Genomic DNA, 22,003 nt, shown 5'->3' on the forward strand with positions numbered 1-22,003 from the left:
GCTTCCCTGGATGGTGGCGCGGTCCTTCCCTTCCTGCACGGAGGGTTTCCAGGCCTTGGCCCTCACTCCTGCGCACGCTGCGCAAGGGCAGGGCGGATCGTGGGGGGCGGGCACGGGTAGAGGGGTCTTTGTGTGAGGAGAAGGAGGGAGTGGAGGCAGGTCTTGGGTTGGGGTGGGGAAGATCGTGGAGGGAGGAGGTGGGAGAGGAAGACCCATGCCGGGGGCGGAGCTGTGGATGGGGCGGACCGTGGCTGGGCTTCAGGGACTCGTGGAGGGGCGGCCTCCAGAGAGCACCGGGGCGTGACAGGGCCTGACTCACTCTCCCGGACCCCAAGCTCCTGCTTCAGTCGGGGCTCGATCGCCCCAGCCCGCCCTACCAGCCAGTTTGCTTCTCAGCGGTGGCGCCTCTCTCCTCTCTTGGTGGACAACCTGGCGGCAGAAGGCGGCGGCGCTACCAGTGCGCCTTTCTCACGGCTCTGAGCTCCTCCTAAACTCCCAGATTGAAGAACGGGGTTTTTGACGCTGGAGCCCTCGGCTGTCGGGCCCCCAACACCGATTCTGTGGTTCTCACAAAAATGTGGAGTGCCAAGTATTTATTTTAAAGGAAAATTTAATAATGATGATAACGGTAACTTTTGTCCCCTCTTCCAATTAAGAAGGGAGGAAAAATGAGGGACGATGGCATTTGAAGCCCAGGGAAGGGTCCAAGAAAGCCACCAGCCAAGGTCCTCGTGCTCCAAGGCCCTCTCATACCTCCAAGTCGCCGCCGATTAGGCAGACCGCGGACCTGCAGCTTCGTGGCTTTGTTTCCGACTCAGCTAAGTGCCTCTAACGGTCCTCCCAGACTGTAAACGTAGTATTGATCAGCATCGGAGTCTTCAGACGAGCCAGCCTTGCTTGCAGAATTACAGGGCACCGGAGGCTGGAGGAAAATGACCTGGTTGTCAGCACTTGGCCAAATGCAAAGGTTGCTGTCTGCACGGAATCGGGAATGCAACTGCCAGACCTCATTCATGAGCGTTTGGTGACTGGTTTTTCTTCCAGCGCCTTCTACCTTCCTAGTTCATCTATCCTGCCTCTGCCCAGAAGGCCAGATCAAGAAGAAGAAAAGAGGAGGGGAAACGAGGCGAGAAGCCCCGGAATCAATAACCAAACTGCCCACGGGTTCCTCTACTGTCCTTTACTCATCCTTCAGCAACAAGACTCTCCCCCACCGCCTGCCCTTCCTACTCCTTTAGTCTGCACCCTGCTGGGTCTGATGACGTCTCTGCTTTCAGATCCCGAACTTCTTGAAGACTGGGCCCAGAAACATAAATATGTAGAAGCTGCCTGCTGAAGGCATTAGACACCAAGCAAATACTTGTTACAGTGAGAATATGCTTAATGATGGTTGAAAGTTCCATTCAATCCCTGCTTGTAGCTGATGCAACATTTGTACATTTTACATCTCAGTGCATGTTTTTCTCCCCCCAAACATGGTGTCTGTTTAAAAAAATAAGATTCTGCCTTATCTAGTGAACAAAAAGTCATGATTTAATTTTTCGTCACAACTGTAGGCCCAGTGTTCCCCAGACAAGTGCCTTAGACGAATATTGGGGTGTCTGTGATGTGCAGACGTGTACTTTCAGTTCGCTGGCGCACTGCAAAACCAGCAGCAGGAGGCAATGCCGCCACCCGCCACTTTGTCAGGAATCGTTGACGTAAAAGACGCTGCTGTAGCAGAGAATTCACTGTAGGGGAGGGGTCAGGGAAGCACCTCAAAGGGAAAGGCAACAGTTCCCCAGAACAGCTGCAGGCTCTGGCAAAGGGATTGCTGGGCCCAGTACAACGCCACGCAGCAAGACACATTTACTTCATTTAACAAGAATTAATGATTCTCCCACGCAGCTCCCAGGAGGCCAGCTCACAGTAAACATCCTTTCAGGAAATCGCCTTCCCTTTCTAGAAGCATATACCGACCGTACAGTGAAGGGTGGCCCCTGGCTGCCCGTACACTGGAATTTTCCGAGGACTGCCCAGCTCCAGATGCCCCCAAGTAACTCCCTCCACGGGCTGCCAAGTCACTGCCTTCCTGGGCTTGAAATGCTTCATAGGAGACTTACCAGGCCCTACAGCAGAAATATCAAGAAAAACGCACCATTTCCGGAAGGTCAACATTAACTAGACCTGGGAACCAAGGGGGGCTGTCCACCCCCGGTCCCATTGGCTCAGTTTATCAGATTAGCTGGTCAGTGCCCATGGGGTCACATTTTCCGCGGTGATATCTTTGTATAACTGGTGGTTCTTGAGTGACTTTTTTTATTTTAATGGTCAGGTTTTCTTTTTTCTAATACACATAACCAGCATACCAAACCCATGGTATTGCAAATACAGGGTTGAGCAAAAGTAGGTTTTACAGTAGTGAGTATGTGAAACATAGAGTTTCTTTCTTGTATTATTCATTCACGATTGTATTATTTTTCCATACAGACAGCTGTAAACCTAGTTTTGCCCCACCCTGTCTAATTACTTAGAATAAGGCTGAGCTGCTGTTGTGTTAAGCCAATTCAGAGCAATCTTAATAAACAGAGGCTATGGGGTAGCAAAAAAGAATTGGGAGGTTTGCACTGAATGAGGGGAAGTGAGGAAGGCACTCGTGGAAACTGGTTTCCATTCTTTCCGTTGGTTCTCTAGGAGTCACTGCCGGGACTCCGAGGCATAAAAAGAATCTCATTTTAACACGCTGTTGAAAATTGCTGGGTTTTGAAGAAGTCCTATCAGGCAAGACAGAACCATGGAAGACCACACCAGAGACAGCGGCGACAGGCGATGTGGGGGGCCTGTGTGGGTCCCCAGAAGGGGGGACGGTCTGAGAACTTAATGCCTTTTTCACAAGAGGCAGATCCAGCAAACACACACATCGCTGGTGAAAATTTGGACAGTACAAGAGGAAAACCCACCCCCCTCTGCGGCTTGTTTCTGAAACAGCTGGGGAGCTCTGGACAAGACGTGTTCACAGGGCTTGAAGGAAGACCACTTCTCAGGCAGGCCTGTGGGTCCCTCAACTGTGAATTAGGGATTCCCCTCATGCCAACTCCAAACGCACACACACCACCACCCTTCCTGCCACCCCGACAGGCACACCACCGACACCACCCTGGGGTTCCACTGCTGGTGACGAGTGCAAAGATTCTTACCCGCCTCGGGAAGGCTGTCCTCCGCTGACTGTGCTTCATCGGGTTCTCATAGGCTGGCTTCTTTGATCTCACATCTGGGGTGAAAAGTCAGCCAGCCAGTGTGTAAGTGCTTGTGGTGAGCAGAATGGACAATAGTAGGGACAAAGGACAGGTACCAACTCTCCTAGCCCCTTTTCTTCTTTATTTAAAAAACATTTTATTTATTTTTTTGAGAGAGGGGAAGGGAAGGAGAAAGAGTGGGAGAGAAACATCCATGTGTGGTTGCCTCTCATGTGTCCCCCACTGGGGACCTGGCCTGCAACCCAGGCATATGCCCTGACTGGGAATCGAACTGGTGACGCTTATGCTTCACAGGCCAGTGCTCTATCCACTGAGCTACACCAGCCAGTCCTAGCCCCTTTTCCATCAGGAGTTCAAACCCTCACGATCACAGCCCCCACCTGGGCCACCACCGCCTCCTGCTCAAGCGTTGGCTCTTTTTCAGAGCTGCTGCCGGCAAATGCTGTAGGGTTTCTGCCCCCTTTTAAGCTCTGCACGCTTCCACCCCTACTGTTGGGACGGGGACAATGAAGTCACGGGTGGGGTGACGGGAGGAAGGAGGCAGAAATGCAAAAGACCTTAAATGGCCCCCGCCTGGGAAAGGGATGAAAATGGCAGATGAAGATCGTAATTAAAGGCAGGACATGGATATAAAGTGACACTTTGGGGTAGGACTCACAGGACTTTCCGTGATTTGGAGGCACTGGAGAAAAATCACCCCACAGAATTTGGTGTGTCTGTGAAGAAGAAAAATAAATAGCAACCACTTCCACAATAGAAATTTAACCACACTACTTTTCCAGCGTTGTTTGCCCCACTTGAATGGCACTTGGATGCTGCCGCCAAAAGCCACTGTAGTAACTGATACTAACTGTAAAATGGAAAGAAAAAACTGGGGAAGTAATTTATAAAATAGGGTAGGCAAGAGTACTACCCTAGTATGCAAGCAGCTCATCCAAATCGATAAGAAAAGCTAAACACCCTAACAGGAAAGTGGGCAAGGGAAACGCGTCCCATCGATGCATATTATTCATGTATTTCCTACTTGTGAGTTTATCTGTAACCCCAAGTCAATATTCCTGGCACGTCTGAGGTCTTCCCAGGGCACACACACGGTGGTGAACAATCAGTCACCTGACATTCACCCTCTCAGTCAAGGTCGGACAAGGGGACACTTTCCCCTCTTGTTTCAACTCTCATGCTGTAAACAAGTGTCCTCTCCACAACCTGTTTAGTGCCCCACTTTCTGCATTTTTCTGCTCCGTTAGGGATTTCACTGTTTAAAGTGCACCCCGCCCCCCTCGGGGTCCCTGAGTGCTGTCCACTGTTCCTCCATGCGAGAAGACTGTGCTGAGTCTTCCCAAGAAAATGTGTGTTAGATCACCTTCATTCAGGTGTGAATCAATAATATATCTTAAATAAGGTGTCTTTGAGCAGACACACACAGTATACAGATTTATGTATCTACTGGTTAAGGAAAACGCTGCAAACGGAGGCTCGCGGGAGCTGGACCTCACTTTTGGGGGCAGTCAGGTAGGCTCCACAGGTAAACGACGCGGAGAGACGGGGACTCACCACTCTGTGCCCGACACCCATCGGCTTGTTACAGGAACTGGGTAGATGGGGCAGCAGTCCTGCGTGCAAACGGAGGGGAAAAGCAGGCTCGAGACAGCGCTGGAACACAGTCTCTTACACCCCCAGTTAGGCTGCATGGGGGCAATGTACTCACCTCACCTACTTCCCTTGAGAATCTGACCGACAGAACAGTAGGAGTGGGTCAGGTGAGACGAAACTGTGACCGAGCGCTCATTCAGAGGAAGCATTCTGGAGCTTTGTGGGGTTTTTTTTTGGGGGGGGGCGGGGGGGTGTAAAACATTTTTTGTATGGTACACATTTCAATTTTATTTTAAAATAAACAAATAGTACTGAGAGCAGCTAAGGAGACGTTGAAATTGTGAGACTATAACACAAAAAGTTATCAGAATGATTCCATGCCCTGTGCCCTTCTGAGGTTTTCCTCAAGTAAAAGCCTCTGATCGGGTCTCAGTCCCCCAGTGAGAGGCTGAACTTCCAAGCTGGGAAAGCCACTGGTTTCTAAGTTTTTTTTTTCTCCCCCCTTAGGTGGAATAGGACAGCTAGAGTGGGCTGGAGGTGGGTACTTCCTTTTCCCACGGGGAAAGCTGGGGTGGGTGGAGCTGGGTATTTCCCTTCTCTGGGTCAGTTACGCTGTGATAATACCCTGGCAGGTGAAGTTCTGGTTGACAGGTTTCTCCTGGGGGCTGACCTTGTGAAGAACACAGTGTCTGGAATATTTCAAAACAGTTCCTTTCCCCTCCTTCTTCCTGAAACACAAAGGGGATTTTTCTCTGATATTTACTCTGGAATTCAGGTCGAGTTCCTGGAGGTAAATCTTACAATAGTGTCGAGCCTCCCCTATGCCTGGGTCCCCTGGCGTCTTTAGCTCCCAGGCTTGTCCACGTGAGCCTCCAGCAGTTCGTGGGTCAAAGTTCAGAGAGCACCACGTTGGCACTGGTAGCCGTGGTGGTTTCCTCGGCCAAGTCTCTGCTCTGTTGGGCTGTGATTCCCTGTGTTCGCCTGACTCTCCACTTTTGGGGGCAGCAGTTGGCCCTATACCTGCCCCTCTCCTGAGGATCCAAGAAGAGCTGGTGATTTTTCAGTCTGTTCAGCTTTGTACCTGCTGTTAGGATGCAGTGGTGATGGTCAAGATCCTTACATGCAGGACCAGAAGTTGGGGCAGAGAGTTTCCTGCCTGGACCATTCTTCAGTGATACACAGCTTATACTTGTATTAGAATCAGAGGAAGCCAAGACGGAGCCAATTTATTTCTCAGAGTCTAAAGCAGCTCTGGTGTCTACTTTAACAATTTCATTGAGGTAGATAACATTTTACGTGCACAGGTCAATGATTTCGAGTAAATGTATCAAGCCACACAAGCATCACTGTAATACCATAAACTAGTACCAGAGCATGTTCATCAGCCTAGTGAGACCCTCCGGCCCCCTGACAGCTCCTCTCCTTTACTCTCTCCAGCCCCAGAAAACGACTCGCCCATTTTCTTTCTCTGTAGATCTGCCTCTACTGGACATTTCATAAAAATGAAATCACCCATTATGTGGTCCCTCTTGTCTGGCCTTCTTTTATTTACTGTGTTTTGGAGGCCCACGCACAAGGCAGCTCTTTTAGTAATTTGTTCCTTTTCATTGATGAGTGGTATTCCATGATATGGGTAGACCATGTTCTGTTAGCCGCTCACCAGCTGATGGACAGAAGGGTTATTTCCACTTCGGGCCACTGTGGATAATGCTGCAGTGAACATCACGATAAGCCTTTGCGTAGACACATGGGTTCATTTTTCTTAGACAAATACCTAGGTGTGGAATTGTGGGATCCTGTGGCAAATGCATGCCTGCCTTGCTTTTTTGAAAGAGAATGGCAGCGTGTTTCCCAGAATGGCTGTCCTATTTCGCAGTCCCACCACCAGTGAGTGAAGGCCCCAGTCTCTCCGTGTCCCCACCAGCATCGGCTGCTGCCGTCCCGGTAACAGCCTTCCTTACGGATGTGAGGGGGCGTCTCACTGGGATTTCAGTTTGCACTTCCCCAATGACTGATCACGTTGAGTTCTCTCAAAACTGTAATTTGATGAAAGTGGATAAAAACGGATCAAAGAAAAAGGGGGTCTTCTTGGCATGATATGATGGGGGCTGATCATTAGCATTTGTCAACTACTCACGCTTTTTAAAACAAGGCGTAGCTTAAGTTTAAGTCAAATAAAGAGTTCAACGATTACTGAGTTAAACCCAGACAGACCCACTTTGTTGCACCTCTTGCAAAAGCAGGTGGATAAGTTGATCTCGCACAATTAGCTCTGATTATTCCATTGGCCATGAATGCCAAGCCTTTCAAAGCTCTATTAGGCCTTTTTAAATCCCACAGACCTGCCAGAGGCTTTAACTAGTTATTGGTCACTCTTCCATTCAAGAATTATGTGAGACAGTCATCAATTAATACGTGAAATGCTACCATAATATTAAAGTTTTGCAGAAACTAATATTGAGGCATTTGGTATGTTACAGAGGGGAAAGAGAATTTTTGCACGAGGGATTTACGCACTCATGTCCATCTTCTGGCCATACTTGGTCATTTTTCTAACTGAGCTGGGAAAAACGTCTCTCGTTTTGTTTAGTCTGTTTCTGGGGAGGAAGGAACACCAGCAAGATCGCACATGTTGACATGTGGCGAGCTAATGACTTTTTCCCTTGCGAGTTCACAGTTGACAAAACAGAGCTCTCAGTGCAACTTGACCTTAGCAGTTTCAGCTGACCTTTTAATTAAGGACATTTAATGTTATCCTAGTTTGGGTATCCACCTCCCTGCTTCCACTTCCTAGTCCTACGAACTGGGTGATTTTGAAAATAACAGTGTCAGGAACTGCCATCGCAGTCCACCTTCATGTCGTAGGCCCTTAAATGTTACGCCCACCTGGTGGAATGAATGCCACAGGTACTTGGTTTTTAAATTATCGAGAAAGCGAGTGTGGGGTGGTGAGCTTCGGCCCTTCCAGAATCAGAGAAGCTCGAGTTTGGAAGTGTTCTTCCAGGTCTTCTGATCATTTAGTCCACCTCCTGAGTGTCCGTCACAGTGTGCCTCTCACTGTGTTTCAGATTCAGTTTCCTTTTCACAGGTCGGGAGAATGGGGCCTCCTACCCACCCGTATCGGAGTCCCTGGAACACAGAACGTAAGGTTGGAAAGCAAAGACAAACCATTCTGCACCTTTGTGAGGACCGTGGTCTTCCATCGTAGGCACACGGAGAGGAGGGTCCGGCTGCACTTGACCCGGAGCCCACGGACGGCAGGGGGACCTGAGGGGCGTGCATTGCTGGCTGGCACGAGTGTCTTCAGGGATAGTTTCTGAAGATAAGGGCCCGGGGCTTTCACCATGTTTCTTAGAACGGCCTTAGAAACAGGAGGTGTCTCAGAGAGCAGCTAACCCCGGGGACAGAGGCTAAAGAAACCTTTCCCGACAGATTTTTAAGAACCAGGCATTTAATGATCTGTATAATAGGTTTTTCAAAAGTAATTCTATCTATATTGAGTTTCTTAAGTGTGGTAATAGCATTATCGTTCTGTAAGAGAACATTCTCACTCCTGGGAGGCCCACACCGAAGGAGCTAAGGACGCGCTGTGATGGTGTCTGCAATCCACTCCCAGTGGTGTGGCCAAGAAGCCCACGCCAGCATCCACAGAGAGACTAAGACAAAGCCGCGCATTGACAGACGTGGCAAAATGCTGGCGAACGAAGGATCCCGGTGAGAGTGGGTGAGTACTGATTGTCCTCGTCCTCTGGCTTCTGCATGGATTAAAACATTTTTTTAAGTTGTGAATGAAAGAACGGGCATCTGTTCGTCTGCCTTCACTTCACAATTACAGGTTAAGGAGGAGCGCTCTGATCACGTTCTATAGACGGCCAACGCACGGCGGAGAAAAGGTGAGGAAAACCAGCCTCAGCGTGGCAGTCAGATCCGAGCCAAGGGCAGGCCGGAAAATAGCACTTTGCCTCCTTTTCGTGCCTCCCCGCCTCACCTCAACCCGTTCCACAGGCAGCCGTGTGGTTTGTTCATACAAGCCCACTGTAGTCACTGTCCTGCCCACCCCAGTGCTACCTGTGAAGTTCACGGGCAGAAGCCAAGGCAGCCACCTCCTAGTGGCTGTTACGCTTGGACAGTCAAGTGCACACGGAAACAGATGGCATCTTGTGACCTTCTTAATCACAGGCTTGGCTGCCAGGGTTCCCTTGTGCCCAGTCTCTGCAGGGAGTTTGGAAACTGTTGCCTTAGACTGGAATATTTTCTGGCAAAGACATTTAACCATTTGTTAGACTGTTTCCTAATTCAAAACAGAGACTACGAAACTGAGTTCCCAACACCTGACAGGGACATGGGCCGGAGGCAGGCCTTTCTGGAATTCTCCAGAGTGGGCCAGCAGTCATCCAGTGTGTCTGTCATTATTAATGGGGTGGGGACCTCAGTCCCAGCTAACTGCTTATGACACTTTCTACATTTACTGGTAGCCAGTGTGAGCTTTTTTCCCTGTAGTTTAAAAGAAATGTGTGTACTTCCCACAGCAAGGCATACAAATTAGCCAGAAAACACACCAAAGCCAGCATTCACAGGTCCCTCTGATGTGACAGCCCACACCAGGAGTGAGCGTGGGAACCCTGCAGTGAGTGCAGCTTGTTCTAAGTCACCTTGTTCCCGGGGCCATCAAATTCCACAGTGACAGTTGCGGGGGGAGGAGGAGGAGGAAGTTGGAGGGGAGAGAGGGGGAGGGAGTAGGAGGTGGAGGAAGATGAAGGTTACAACTCAGTAGAGCCAGAAAAATTGTATTCTGGCAAAGAGAGTGTACATGCAAAGGTCCTGGGGCAGGAAATGGCTTACCACTTTCAAGTTATTAAAAGAAACTACTGTAACTGGAACAGAGCAAGAAAAGCTGAGCAAAGGCACACAATGGGACTGAGGGAGAGGCAGGGTCACATTCATGAAAGAGTTAAAAGGCCTTGGTGAGGAATTAGGATTTTGTTGCCAGTGCACCAGGAAACACAAGTGACATCAACTAACTCATTCACGCTTTGAGATTTCCCTGTGTGAAGACATAATTTGTGGGGTAGTCTGGTGAGTTAGTTTTGCTTTTAGAAATCTTTTGAGATTTGGAGGATGTTCCACAGAGAAATGAAAGTGGGAATAAAGGAAGAGAAGAAAAGGGATGTTAAAAATGGACACTAACACTCTTGAAGTAACACGACAAAGCGTATAGATGCTGCCCTCCCAGAACATTAAAATACTAGAAGAGTTCTTGCCAGTATTCCCCTGGACGTGCCATCCTCGTGGAAGGGTGTGTACCATGGAGGCAGACCTAGGTAGCTGCTGCAGACACTCAGAATTTGTCCCCTGCGGTTAAGGACTTTCCTCAGGAGATCTTACATATGTTGTCACCTCTGGGCATTGACGTGGTCATACTACATAGAGCCTCTTCCCTGGTACATACTGCGGCTCCTGGAATAGCAAGAATGAAAGAGGCCAGTGTAGCCTTTTGCAAAGGTAACCTGGGCTCATCTTAGAGGGGCGCAGGTGTGGCCACAGGTACAGCGCCAAGAACAAGAGAAGGGACAGGGGTGGCCAGTGAGTGCTGCCCCAGCTCAGCCAGTCTGCACTTCACCCGGCCCTTGCTTCTGCTGGAGAGAAGCTTTCAAAGTGAACAGAACTTGCTAGAATCTACTTAGCAGAGTGTACATGAACAGTTGAATTGTTTATCAATTTCTGTTTGCTGTACTACAGGTCTATGACACTAGGTTTTTCTTTTTGTCAGGTATCGCTTTGTATGGGGCCACAGGAGGGGAGAGCCACATCCAAATTAAACACCTGGAGAGAAAGAGATAGTCACGCAAAAGGAAAACCACCCTCGAGTAGGCAGAACAAATACAGCTGAGCTCTTTGAAAGGCAGTTGCGAGAAGGAATGAGAACGGTTTTGCTTTTTTTAAAAAAATATTTTCTCCCATTCTGTGGATTCTCTATTCACTATTTATTTATTTATTTATTTATTTATTTATTTATTTAGAGGGGAAGGGAAGGAGAAAGAGTGGGAGAGAAATATCAATGTATGGTTGCTTCTTCTCGTGAGTCCCCTGCTGGGAACTGGTCTGCAACCCAGGCATGTGCCCTGACTGGGAATTGAACCGCAATGAGCTGGTTCGCAGGCCCGTGCTCAACCCACTGAGCCACACCAGCCAGGGCTCGGTTTTGCTTTGATGAACGGAAATCACACTCAGCCCAGCCCATCTGATTTGTATACCGTGTAGATGGATGCACTGCTGCAAAGAAACAATCAGCAGACCACGATCTTCCTGCCAGTGGTGAGCAAATGAACACAGGTGGCTTGCATTGGCGATTTGACCCCTGGCTTCAGATTTTAGCGCCCTTCATTAGGGGCTCCTAACATAACAAAGTTCATGATCCAAACATTCAATGTGGAAGTCGAAGAGCAGCACAGAAGGCGTTATCATTTGGCCAAATGACATCATTCTGCCTTGATGTGCTGTCACCTCTTAACGAAGTGAATACAGTTAAGTCCTTACTTTGTGCGTATAGGTTCTGTGACTTTACGGGACACGGCAGAAGGTGAAACCAATTTTGCTGAAGGCTGATTCACATAAACATGAGTAAGCCCCTACAGCAGCTCATGGACATTGTAAGGAAACCACATGGACCAAAACCACCTCATCTGAGGACCTGCTGCCGCAATCAGTTAAATGACAATGACCGTTTGAGGAGAGTGAAGGAAGCAATGTGGGTGAAATCTATTAAGAAGTCATCATTATGAATATATACACTTATGTCATTTCCTCCTACCACTGCCTCCCCATGAAAACAGGACAGGATGGGAAGTCAAAGTCACACGGGTCATACAGTGGTAAATTACTGCTTTTGCTGCTCACGTTACCACCCCAGAAATGACCCCACCCATCTGACTCCAGCCTGCTCCTGCTGCCCAGGCCGGAGGTGATTGGCGGGCTAATCAGAATTCCTAGGGGCACAGAGAGAATGCAAGTGTGATGGGGGTGTGCTTTGTGCTCCTCGGATCAGATGCCCTGTCACCTCAGCTCACACTGAACGACGTGACGAGGCTGGTCACCTGCCTGAGCCCCAGCTCAGCCTCATCTCCCAACTGCACAGTGTGTTTCCATTTTACATTCATTCCTGCAAGGCGGAGAATATAAGACTTTCTCAATTTTAACAATTGCACAAACGGTTAGCTGTCTGTGCCTTTGCCTCAGCCACCGGTGGGCTGCATAGAACCCACCTCAAACAAACCACTTCCATGAAGTCCAATTTTATTGTGAAAGCCAGCAGACCAGTGATCGTCCAAGGCAGCTGTTAAAAACCTGTATCTCCATCAGTGAAGAAAACCCCACAGGTCTGTTTATCTCCCAACACACACCTTAAACCTCTCAGTACCACAACAAAAAGCATTACTAGATTTCATAAAGTGCTAAACAATTCTAATGTGCGATGACATTAGTCTTATTAGACCTTCAAAGAGTTAACCCAGAGAGATGGAAATTATAGGAGGAAAGCCTGTTGCTTCCTCCTCAGAATCGGAGTGCGTGGCAGGGTGCCCAGGGGTCTCTTCCCTGGGGCGGGGTGGGAGGGTAGTTGGTGCTAGGAAGCAGCTGCCCAATGAGGAGCCCATTTCTGAACTCTTTGGCATCTGGGTAGATGCCACCTGGTGACTGCTTCTCCCTTTGGAACGTGAGCCTAAGGTGGGTGTCATTTGTACCTGCCAGACAGAGACAGAGGACTCTGGGGTCCCAGGGGGTGGTGGAACCCCAAGATGAAGAAAGTCTGTGCCCTTAAATCTCCATGTGGAAAGTGTGCTCGCAAACCCCCCACCTTGGCCTTTAAATGAAGAAAGAATATCTTTTGTTGAGTTAAGCAACTGGAATTGGGAGGTTTACCTGTTACAGCCAGCCTCGCCCTAATCTCACTAAAACAGAGTGGAAGTGGTTATAGATGAGCGTCATTTACTAGCTGGTGGCTTATAGCTTTGTTCCTCTTCTTAGTTCTTTGATGTGTCCATTGAAGCTCAGGGGACACGACCAGAGCTCGAGGCTCCAGCGGAGTTACATTTGGGAAAAACTGGAGGAGAAAATTTTGCCCTAAAATAATTGTCATCCTTAGGGGTGACAGATCCAGAGTAGACTATGTGGGAACACGAAAACCATATGACTTACATCAAGAACCCAGAAGTCACAATGAGAGCAAACTTGCACAAAGGGCGATGCTCAGAGCCCATGGTGCTGCACTCACCTCCAAAACCTGCTGTGTCTTGGGGACCAGCCCTGCAGAGTGTGAGGGTGCAGGCGGAACTATTTGGTGATGATATCCTGAAGAAAGCAAATAGAAAAATGAGTTATGGGTTTACGGGTTTATAAATCACAGCCTATGAACTTAGAGGGACTTTCATTCATCTGTACATTTAATTTCTTAAACTTTTGCTTCCTCTTTCCCTTTCCACACTCTCAACCATAATCCCACACTCTATTACATCAACCCATATGAGTCCAATGAGTTGGACTCATTGTCTTTAGTGATTTGTTTGTTCCCTGTCATAAAAGGTTCACGTGTTCAACTTTTGTACATGAAAACTCAAGCATTAAGTTCATAATTGTTTCAAGAGGATTTATGAGTCTTTTCTCTAGGGAACTGTTTAGAATGGAACAGAAAGTTGCTATGAATGGATTAGAAAATATTGCAGTGATCACATGGGGTTCCCAGTACAACTTAGAATGTCACAGCAGTGGAATAACGTGGGGACACGCAGAGGTGTGTCTGTCCTTCAGAACACGGCGTATCTCAGTTGCCCTGAATCCAGATATGACTGACTCTCTTTAAGCAAGCCAGGGCTTTGCAGGGAGCGAAGGTATTTTGCATGAGATGGAGAGAGTCGTCAAGTCTGGAGCACATCACATGGGTGGCCACTGTCTCGGGGCCTCTGGCCGGCGAAGGCAGGATGTCCCAGCTCCGGGACCTGCAGTGGAGGGTGTGAGGTGGGGGGTGTTCTTGTTTCACCTTTTACACTTAGCTCTTTAATTCATCTGGAAGTAATCTACCTGGAACTGAAAATATTCCAGTGAAGTTTGGTGTCAGGTGGCCAGGCTGCATGCAGGAAGAGATTTTTCAACCTCTTACACAGTGGCCATTCCCACTGTTTTTTAGTGCCAAGAATCACGTGGAACGTTGTTAAGCAGATTCATCGGTGCCTCCTGGTCCGAGTTTCCGAGGGGAGTGGCTTGAGAATCGTGGTTGTCAACAAAGCAGGTCACTCTCAAGGCCAAGCACCTGCAGGAACCACCGTCCTCAAGAACCGTCCCAGGGATGGGAGTCGTCAAGTTCCAGGGCCGCAGACCCTGCCGCTCTCGCCGAAGCTTTGCAGTTTTCCTTGGAAACACTCCTCAGATTGTCGCACGCCTTTGGTTAAGTTCTAGAGTTTTTGAAAAAGTTGATTTTGACAGTTTTTTTCCAGAGTTTTTCTGCTTTTATGGAGGAGTGGAGAGAGATGTATACAGATCCTCCCTCTCTTCTCAAAGTCCTGTCCTTCACGAATTATCATTGTAAAATGTACATAAAAATGGGCCATCTCACACATGTAACTGTACACTTTAGCGGCAGGAGGCTCATTCACATGTTGTGAATGAGCTTCATCATCACCCCTCTTCATTTAGCCTAAACGAAGTCACACAAAAGACTCCCTTAGAGCATATTTGATTAATAGTGAATAAATGGATAGTTTCATGAATAACACACGGAGGCTTAAAAACTTATACTTGTGCCATACTTTCACCCGAGGAACTGCAAGACGCGACTCTCCGCTTATTCGAACCTTGGCGGACGATCGGAACGGGCACGGACGTTCCGTAAAGGCTCCAGCACCCACTCACCTCCACTCTCCCGAGGCAGGGGGTGACCTCTTTCTGCATGTTTATGATCCTACAGATTTGCTGTCACTGATTCAGAACCCAGTGACCAACTCTCCTCTGTTTCGCACAACATGGGTGTTCAAAGCAGGTGGTGAATAAAAAGTATTATGTTTTGTGCACTTTAATATTTTCCTGTCTTGACACATTTTAGGTGATCAGTCAGGCCACACTCCATTCAGCAATCCCCCCTTGGACCATTGGTGGTTTTATAGCAGTGTAAAAAGTCCTCTTTATAGCCTTTCAGAATTTTAATCAAAGAGCTTTTGCTCCTAACTTAAGACATTTGTCCTTGGTGATAAAATTAACTGGGGGGGCGGGCGGTCAATGGTGAAAGAAGGAGATTAGACGTGGGGTGGTAAACACACAATAAAATAGACAGATAATGTATTATACAATGGATACCTGAAACCTATATCATTTTATTAACCAATGTCATGTCAATAAGTTCAATAAAGAATAAGTTTTAAAAAGACAAAAAGAAATAAATAATGAAATTCGCCAAGAAAAAAGATTAAAAACAAAACCAAATGTAGAGGATAACCAGTGCTTTTGAAACGAGCTAAACCTGCCCTTCTCCTTCGTTGATCACCCCCACTGCTCCTTAGCCTGGAACGGAGTGAGTCAAAGTTGTGCAAAGGACACACTTACATTTCCGAGTTCCCCAAAAATAAAGATAAAGATCAACCTCACCGGCTTGTGCTGTTTTGTAGTTGGGGGTGTCACGGGCGCCTTGGCGAGGCTGAGTCACACCATGATCACACTCTCAGGAGGAAATTAGTTCAAGGTTCTGGACGTTTTCACCAGATACTGTATTTCCTCATTTTTCTACTTATTACCTACTTTTTCCTGTTCTGACGTGCGCCTGTGTTTGGGTGCCAGCTTTCAAACTGTTTTCAGAAGGGACCCCAGCTGGAGGTGATGGTTCCCCTGTCTGGCCAAGGGGTGCCTCAGAATCCAGAGAATTGCAGAAGGAACTTTCCAAATGCGTTGAGGAGTCAACCTACTCCAGCACCTTACAGATGCAGAGACGGCAGTTTGTTGGAACAAATCAGACAAGGCATTCAACTGAGAACTTTGGAGACATCTTAGCTTTAAGCACGGTTTTGATCATTGGGAAAGCCTGGGAAGCAATATAACTAATATTAGGATATTATTTGAGTTAGCCCTCACATCTCAAGTTGGAGCCTCTAATCCGACTGTTTTTCACATCGATTTTCAGAATTTGGACAAGGTAATTGACAATTAACATAAAGGACGACATATTTCATCAGGAGTCCTCATATTTTTCTACATCTCCACCGACGTTTTCTGATAGCGCTGCGAATGAACCGCTTCTTTCTCCCTGCGCCCCTTCCCTGCTTTGCAGACGGGGTTCCCGCACAGCTCAGAGGAAACCTGCCTCCCCGAGATCTTTCCCNTATTTGAGTTAGCCCTCACATCTCAAGTTGGAGCCTCTAATCCGACTGTTTTTCACATCGATTTTCAGAATTTGGACAAGGTAATTGACAATTAACATAAAGGACGACATATTTCATCAGGAGTCCTCATATTTTTCTACATCTCCACCGACGTTTTCTGATAGCGCTGCGAATGAACCGCTTCTTTCTCCCTGCGCTGCTTTGCAGACGGGGTTCCCACACAGCTCAGAGGAAACCTGCCTCCCCGAGATCTTTCCCAGGGCACCCTTCCCCATTCCGCCCGCAACCCTGATAGCATCGCCCTCCCTCGTGCTGATTCCTTATTTCTGTGGTTTCAGTTACCACATTAAACTGAACTTGTGTGTGTGTTGGGGGGGTGGGGGAGTTTAACAAAGGGCTGGACTCAGAGTAAACATTCAGAAACTGCCTGTCGGGCCCTAACTCTGCCTCCTCCGTTGCTAGACATTCCCAGGTGGAGCTCAGAGGGGGCGGGGTTTCGGGAGAACTTCCTTGTGCTCTGGGGGCATTTTTTTTTTCCACCTAAAAGTGGAAAAACTAGGCAAGAAATAAAAGGCTCAGGAGAGCCTTCACTGAGCAGAGAACAAAATATCCACAGTTTAATCAAATACCCATAGTTTTACGTTTTCACGAGTACAAAGTTGTAATTTTACAAGCACTTGAGAGACGACCAACCATTTCAGCTGATAACTGACATTTATCAGTTATCAGTTAACATTTAGCTCTTCTTCCTGCTGACATTTACAACAGGAAAATACGCAGAGCTTCACTCATCCTCGAGGAAGCCCCTCTGGGTTTACAATACCCTCTCTCTATTAGCATACTTGTCTATTTGTAGTGACATGTCCAGGTGCAAATGACAAAGCCATCTTACTGGGGACACTCAGGCCAGTGCTGTACTGCTTCTGCAGAGAATCGGCGGTCTGTGGGTCCCTCCAGGTCTTTCCTCCGGTAACTGCCCGCGTATGTCGTTGGAGAAGAGGCTGACCATCTCGTCTCACTCTGCCAAGACGCTCCAGCCTTGCGTCTGATCAGCTCGAACTCCTGAGAAGTCAGGGGGCTGAAGGGCAGAAGGATTTCTGGGGTCAAGTAGAAGAAGTGTGCCATGGCTATGGATGGCCGGCTCTGGGTCTCTTTGCAAGCCCTCTGCACGATGAAGAATTAATTTCCTTTTAGCAGCAAGAAACTAATCACCTGGGCTCATCAAAAGTTGCCAAGCAACAGATCACAACATTCCACACATACCACCGCCCTCCTGCCCCCCAGTTTTAACTAGCAATTTTATAAGTGATATAACGTCCTGGCCTTTGTTCTAAGCAATATAGTGCCACAAATTAGGGCAGGAAAGCTGATGGCAATCGCTTTTATAAGTGAAATCGTGAGTCCTAATGATGGCTGGTTTCAGAATACCGGGCATTGGTTCCCTTTGAAGACTGACCTCCAAGGGTCTTCACAAACACCAACCCTTCGCATGTGGATGGTGACATCAACAATAGCAGGTGACTCAGTAGCAGGTGTCCTATGTCACAGAGCAATGGTGCTTAAGCTGGCTGCCCACGGTGTCAGCCCAGGCCCCCACCCCACCCCTGAAGATTCTGATCTAATTGGTCTGGAGTAGGGCCCAGGCACTGGTGTTTTTCAAAAGTTCACTCCTGCAGCATTCTAAAGAGCAGCCAGGGTTAAGAAGTAAGGTCATTGAAATGCCACTGTGAACCTTGTTTAGGTTGAGAAGTCATAGCATTCCATCTCTTACTCACATGATTTCCTGCGCCCTTCGCTAATGATTAAATCTAGTTAATACGTTTGCCTGCCTTTCTCTGCGTTCACAAACAATCCACTGGCAAACAGAAAGCGATCTTTCAACATTCTTCCTTCCTTTAATCAACTCTTGGAGTATAGTTCGCAACCCTCATGCTTAGGCACATGCCCCGTGGAATTCTTTATAAACACAGATGCCATGCCTCCCCTGATCAGCCACTCTGTGAGTGGATCTCCCAACAGCATTAAAACAAAGGAAAAAGAAAGAATCTCCATAGGGGTTTGGACCAGCGCCTATGGGACACATCAAACATGCAGAGGACTGAGCCCTACCTTCCCAAACTCCACAGACTGTGGAGGAAAAGCTCAGAAATCAATCTGTTCATATTGTCAGATGATTCTGAGGCCACTGACCTCTGAATACTAGGAATACTTGCTCCAGGAGCTGAATCTAAACAGTCTTTAACGCAAGGCTGACATGCCATAGGGTATGTCTCTTTGAGAATAACATTATTTGCGAATAACTGTTAACATTTAAAATGAGGATTTCTTTCCTTAAAACTTTGAAATGGGGACCACAACGCCTTTGCCCTGGAAGGTCCGGGCAGATGTTTGCAGACCCAGCTGCTGTGTCTCATGGAGTTGAAGGCAGAGATTTCTCCGGAGGTCTCTTAGAGAAATCTAGATGGGATGAGAAGATGAAGATAAATGATAAGTCCTGGCTGGTGTGGCTCAGTGGATTAAGTGTCAGCCTGAGCCCCAAAGGGTCACTGGTTGGATTCCAAGTCAGGGCATATGCCTGGGTTGCAGGCCAGGTCCCCAGTAGGAGGCGAGTGAGAGGCAACCACACATTGATGTTTCTCTCCCTCTTCCCCCTTCCCTTAACCTCTCTCTAAAAGTAAATACATAAAATATTTTAAAATATAAACAATGAAATAGGGGAATCAAAACTGGACTGCGCAACTCGCTTTGGCCCATCCAGTGGTGCCCACTAGTGGCTGCTTATCTGCCTAAACCTTTAGCAATTTTGGCAAAGAAGTGTTTTTAAAGAACTATGTGTTAGCAATACATATATTGTTTAAAGACAGGAAAATAAATAGAAAGCATTTGAGAGGTTATTTGTAGGAAATATTTTAAAACTTTCTTCTTTCAATATATTGTGAGGTTGTCTAAAACTACGTAATAAAATAAGCTCTTTCTGAGTTATGACATAAGTGTATTTAACCATAACTTACCATATTTCTGGTCCTTTACATTAGTTTCGTTTCTATTCCCAAAATCAATTATGATATCATTTTAACAATTATAGCCTCAAGAATCAATAGTAGTAACACTTAAAAGCGTAAGTGAAAATGTCTACTAGTGGTTTAGATGTAATCAGATCTTTGTCCACCAATTTATTAAATATTGAACAAGTCTGTTACAATAAGTCGACTTCAAATTAGCGAATAAGTAGAACAGACTAATTAAATTTATTGTCATAAGTATTTAATCTATGAAGTCCTAAAGGCCTCTGCACTCACTCTTATCCTCATGTTGTCAAGAGTCTCACTCGTCTGGGACACTGGTACTCCGTGCTGATTTGTATGATCTGATTTCCAGGCTGAGTCTGCACTAAAAACTTCCATTGTACCTGAATTACGGAAAGTTACGTTTCTCGGTCCCTGCTGTGTTAAATGTGAAAAAAAACCTTGACAAGGAACTCCTGCTTGTGAGTGCAATTCAGTGAAGAGAAGCTTCCTGAGTGAGTGACCTTATACCCAATGAAACCAGCAGGTGGCGTACCTATCACCTGACTGGGAGGAGGGGGCTGGCCTTGACTGGACTTTTGTCTAAAAGCAAGCTGATTATTCTAATAAGGCGTTAATAGATATTAATTAAGGCTTTCAGAGTTAAGCCCAGACAAGATGGGATAAACATGCTTCTTTGCTATAGGACTTAGAGCCTCTAACATTTCAAAGTGCACTGTGAATCTTTCAAAGGGATGTAGATGGTGTAGCATTTCCTAAACTTATTTGGCCATGAGCTCTGTTTGTAGGGTGAGGAGCATCCCAGGGTACAGTTGTTCTACAGAACAGCCCAGGAGCTGGAAAGGCTGGGCTCTTTACCCCGAGGACAATGGCTGCTCGGTAGTCTCTGAAATTTGCTAGACCTTCACTAGACATCCAGCTCCAACTATGGGCACAGCTAGGAAGAAGGTGGATCAAGCAATAGAGATGCAACACGAAACAGTGAAGTACACAAGTATACTTTAAATGTGTGCACTTCCAAGTAACTCCTACCCAGATGTATCTATCCCTCTGGTCCCTTCCCAGTCAAACAGCCCATACACACACGCACCCCGAGGTAACCGCTTGTTTCAGTTTCTGTCGGCACAGACTCAATAGGTCAGACTGCATTCTGTGAATGCATAGACCATTCCAAGATCAAACTGAGGAGGGAAATGACTTATGGAAAGGCCAGAAGAAGCAGAATTCCCTTCAGCAAAAAGACCCAATATGAAGCTGAAGCTTCCATCTTGAGGAAGAATCTGTCCTCTCCCATAGGGTGCCAAATTCTGCTATTTGGGTAAGTGTGGCCAACAGCGGGATGAGCATACACAATGTGTTGTAGTCAATAACTGTTTGAGTCTGTCAGTTAGCATAATATTAATGCTCAGCCCTTGATCTTGGAACAGTTTCTTCACGCCTACCAACTGTGTAATTTGGAAATCTTCAGTGCCTTATCAAAAATGGTGTGGCACATGGTCTCAAGGACACAGGACACAAGGAACCAGCTGCAACGGGACTAGACAGAAGTAAAGAGGGTGAAAGTGCACAGGAGCAGGAAAAGGAAACGGATAAAGTTAGTGAGGAGGAGCCTAAGGGGAAGGATGTTTTTTTTTTCTTTTTGAAATTTCTTTTTTGGTTATTTTTACTATTTGAAAACTGAAATTGATTTCAAACCGTGTATGCACTGTGATCCCAATTTTGTTAAATAAAAAACATACGTGTCTGTGTATTTATAAGGAAAGGTCTAGCAGGCTATACATGAATATGAATACTTATTACATGCTATATATTGTTTTTACATTACTTTATATTTTCTAAACATTTTACAATGAATATATGTAACTCATCATCAGAGCCGCTATGTTATTTTATAAAAAGTAAGACAAATGGGATGCATCCCTATAGAACCTATCCCCCAAATCTTGCGAAGACTCCCTTTGGGTTGACAATCATTTTTCTCTTCTACTTCTCTAACAAACGAACACACACAAAACCCTCTAGGGCGAAGCCACTGGAATCAATTCAACAACTATGGTGCTTCTCAGATCGCCTCTCCCTCAAGCCCAGGGTCTGGTTATCACAGGCAGGGAGAAAACACGTCATGCAGGTCTTTAGAGAGCGGGCGTGTGTTGGGTGGGGACTAGGGAGCAGGGAAATGGAAACGGAAAAACACCAGGTTTACAGTGGACCCCCGTGTGAGAAACCTGAGGCAACGGCTGCTGCTTTCCCAGGAAGCCCTGTCTATTCACAGGCACCCGCAAGGGGGTAGCCCACAAAATGTGTCACTCACACACACACACACACACACACACACACACACAAGGAGACTCTCAATGACTGAAACTAAAAAATGAGCCCCGACGACAGGCGAGGCTTTCTGAGCGTCGCTGTGGCACCTCCTGGGATCAAGAGCAGACAGGGGGAGCCGACTTCTGCCCCCGGGAGCGGAGTGGAGGGGACGCAGACCCCCGAGCCAAGCAGCCCCTCCTCCCTGTACTGTGAAGTTAGCCACCACGGCACAACTCTGCTGTACAACAGTCCAAGTGTCACACAGAACACATGACTGGGACAGTCAAAAGTCACTGGGAAAGAACTTGTTAAAAGGTACTTCAACACTATTCTTGCCTAAGTGCCCTGAGTCTTCAACAATTTACGTCTATTGGTAACAACAGATGCAAATACTTTTATGTTCTAGACACTCGGCAAGCCCTTTACACACATTAATTTATTTGATCCTCACAACAACGCCATCAGGAAGGTACTGTTATTG

At 47.1% G+C, this 22,003-nt stretch overlaps 1 protein-coding gene across 2 annotated transcripts; it reads right to left on the reverse strand.

Annotated features, from left to right (window-relative positions):
• Positions 1-596: 596 nt before the first annotated feature.
• Positions 597-17,941, reverse strand: CUNH4orf51 (chromosome unknown C4orf51 homolog). Of its 2 annotated transcripts, XM_037058451.1 has the most exons (7): positions 17,615-17,941; positions 17,079-17,350; positions 13,099-13,175; positions 4,791-4,849; positions 3,895-3,952; positions 3,177-3,250; positions 597-922 (listed from the first exon to the last, which is right to left on the reverse strand). In XM_037058451.1, the coding sequence occupies exons 1-7, from the start codon at positions 17,675-17,677 to the stop codon at positions 815-817; spliced, it is 711 nt and encodes a 236-aa protein (XP_036914346.1). In that variant the 5' UTR covers positions 17,678-17,941; the 3' UTR covers positions 597-814. The 2 variants fall into 2 exon arrangements, with proteins under 2 accessions (XP_036914346.1, XP_036914345.1); XM_037058450.1 differs by lacking the exon at positions 597-922 and having other exon boundaries at positions 2,316-3,250; positions 17,079-17,941.
• Between the last annotated feature and the right edge of the window lie 4,062 nt (positions 17,942-22,003).

This window comes from Sturnira hondurensis, unplaced genomic scaffold (genome assembly GCF_014824575.4).
Source record: "Sturnira hondurensis isolate 20B ecotype Veracruz unplaced genomic scaffold, ASM1482457v3 Scaffold0010128, whole genome shotgun sequence".
Lineage (NCBI taxonomy): Eukaryota > Metazoa > Chordata > Mammalia > Chiroptera > Phyllostomidae > Sturnira > Sturnira hondurensis.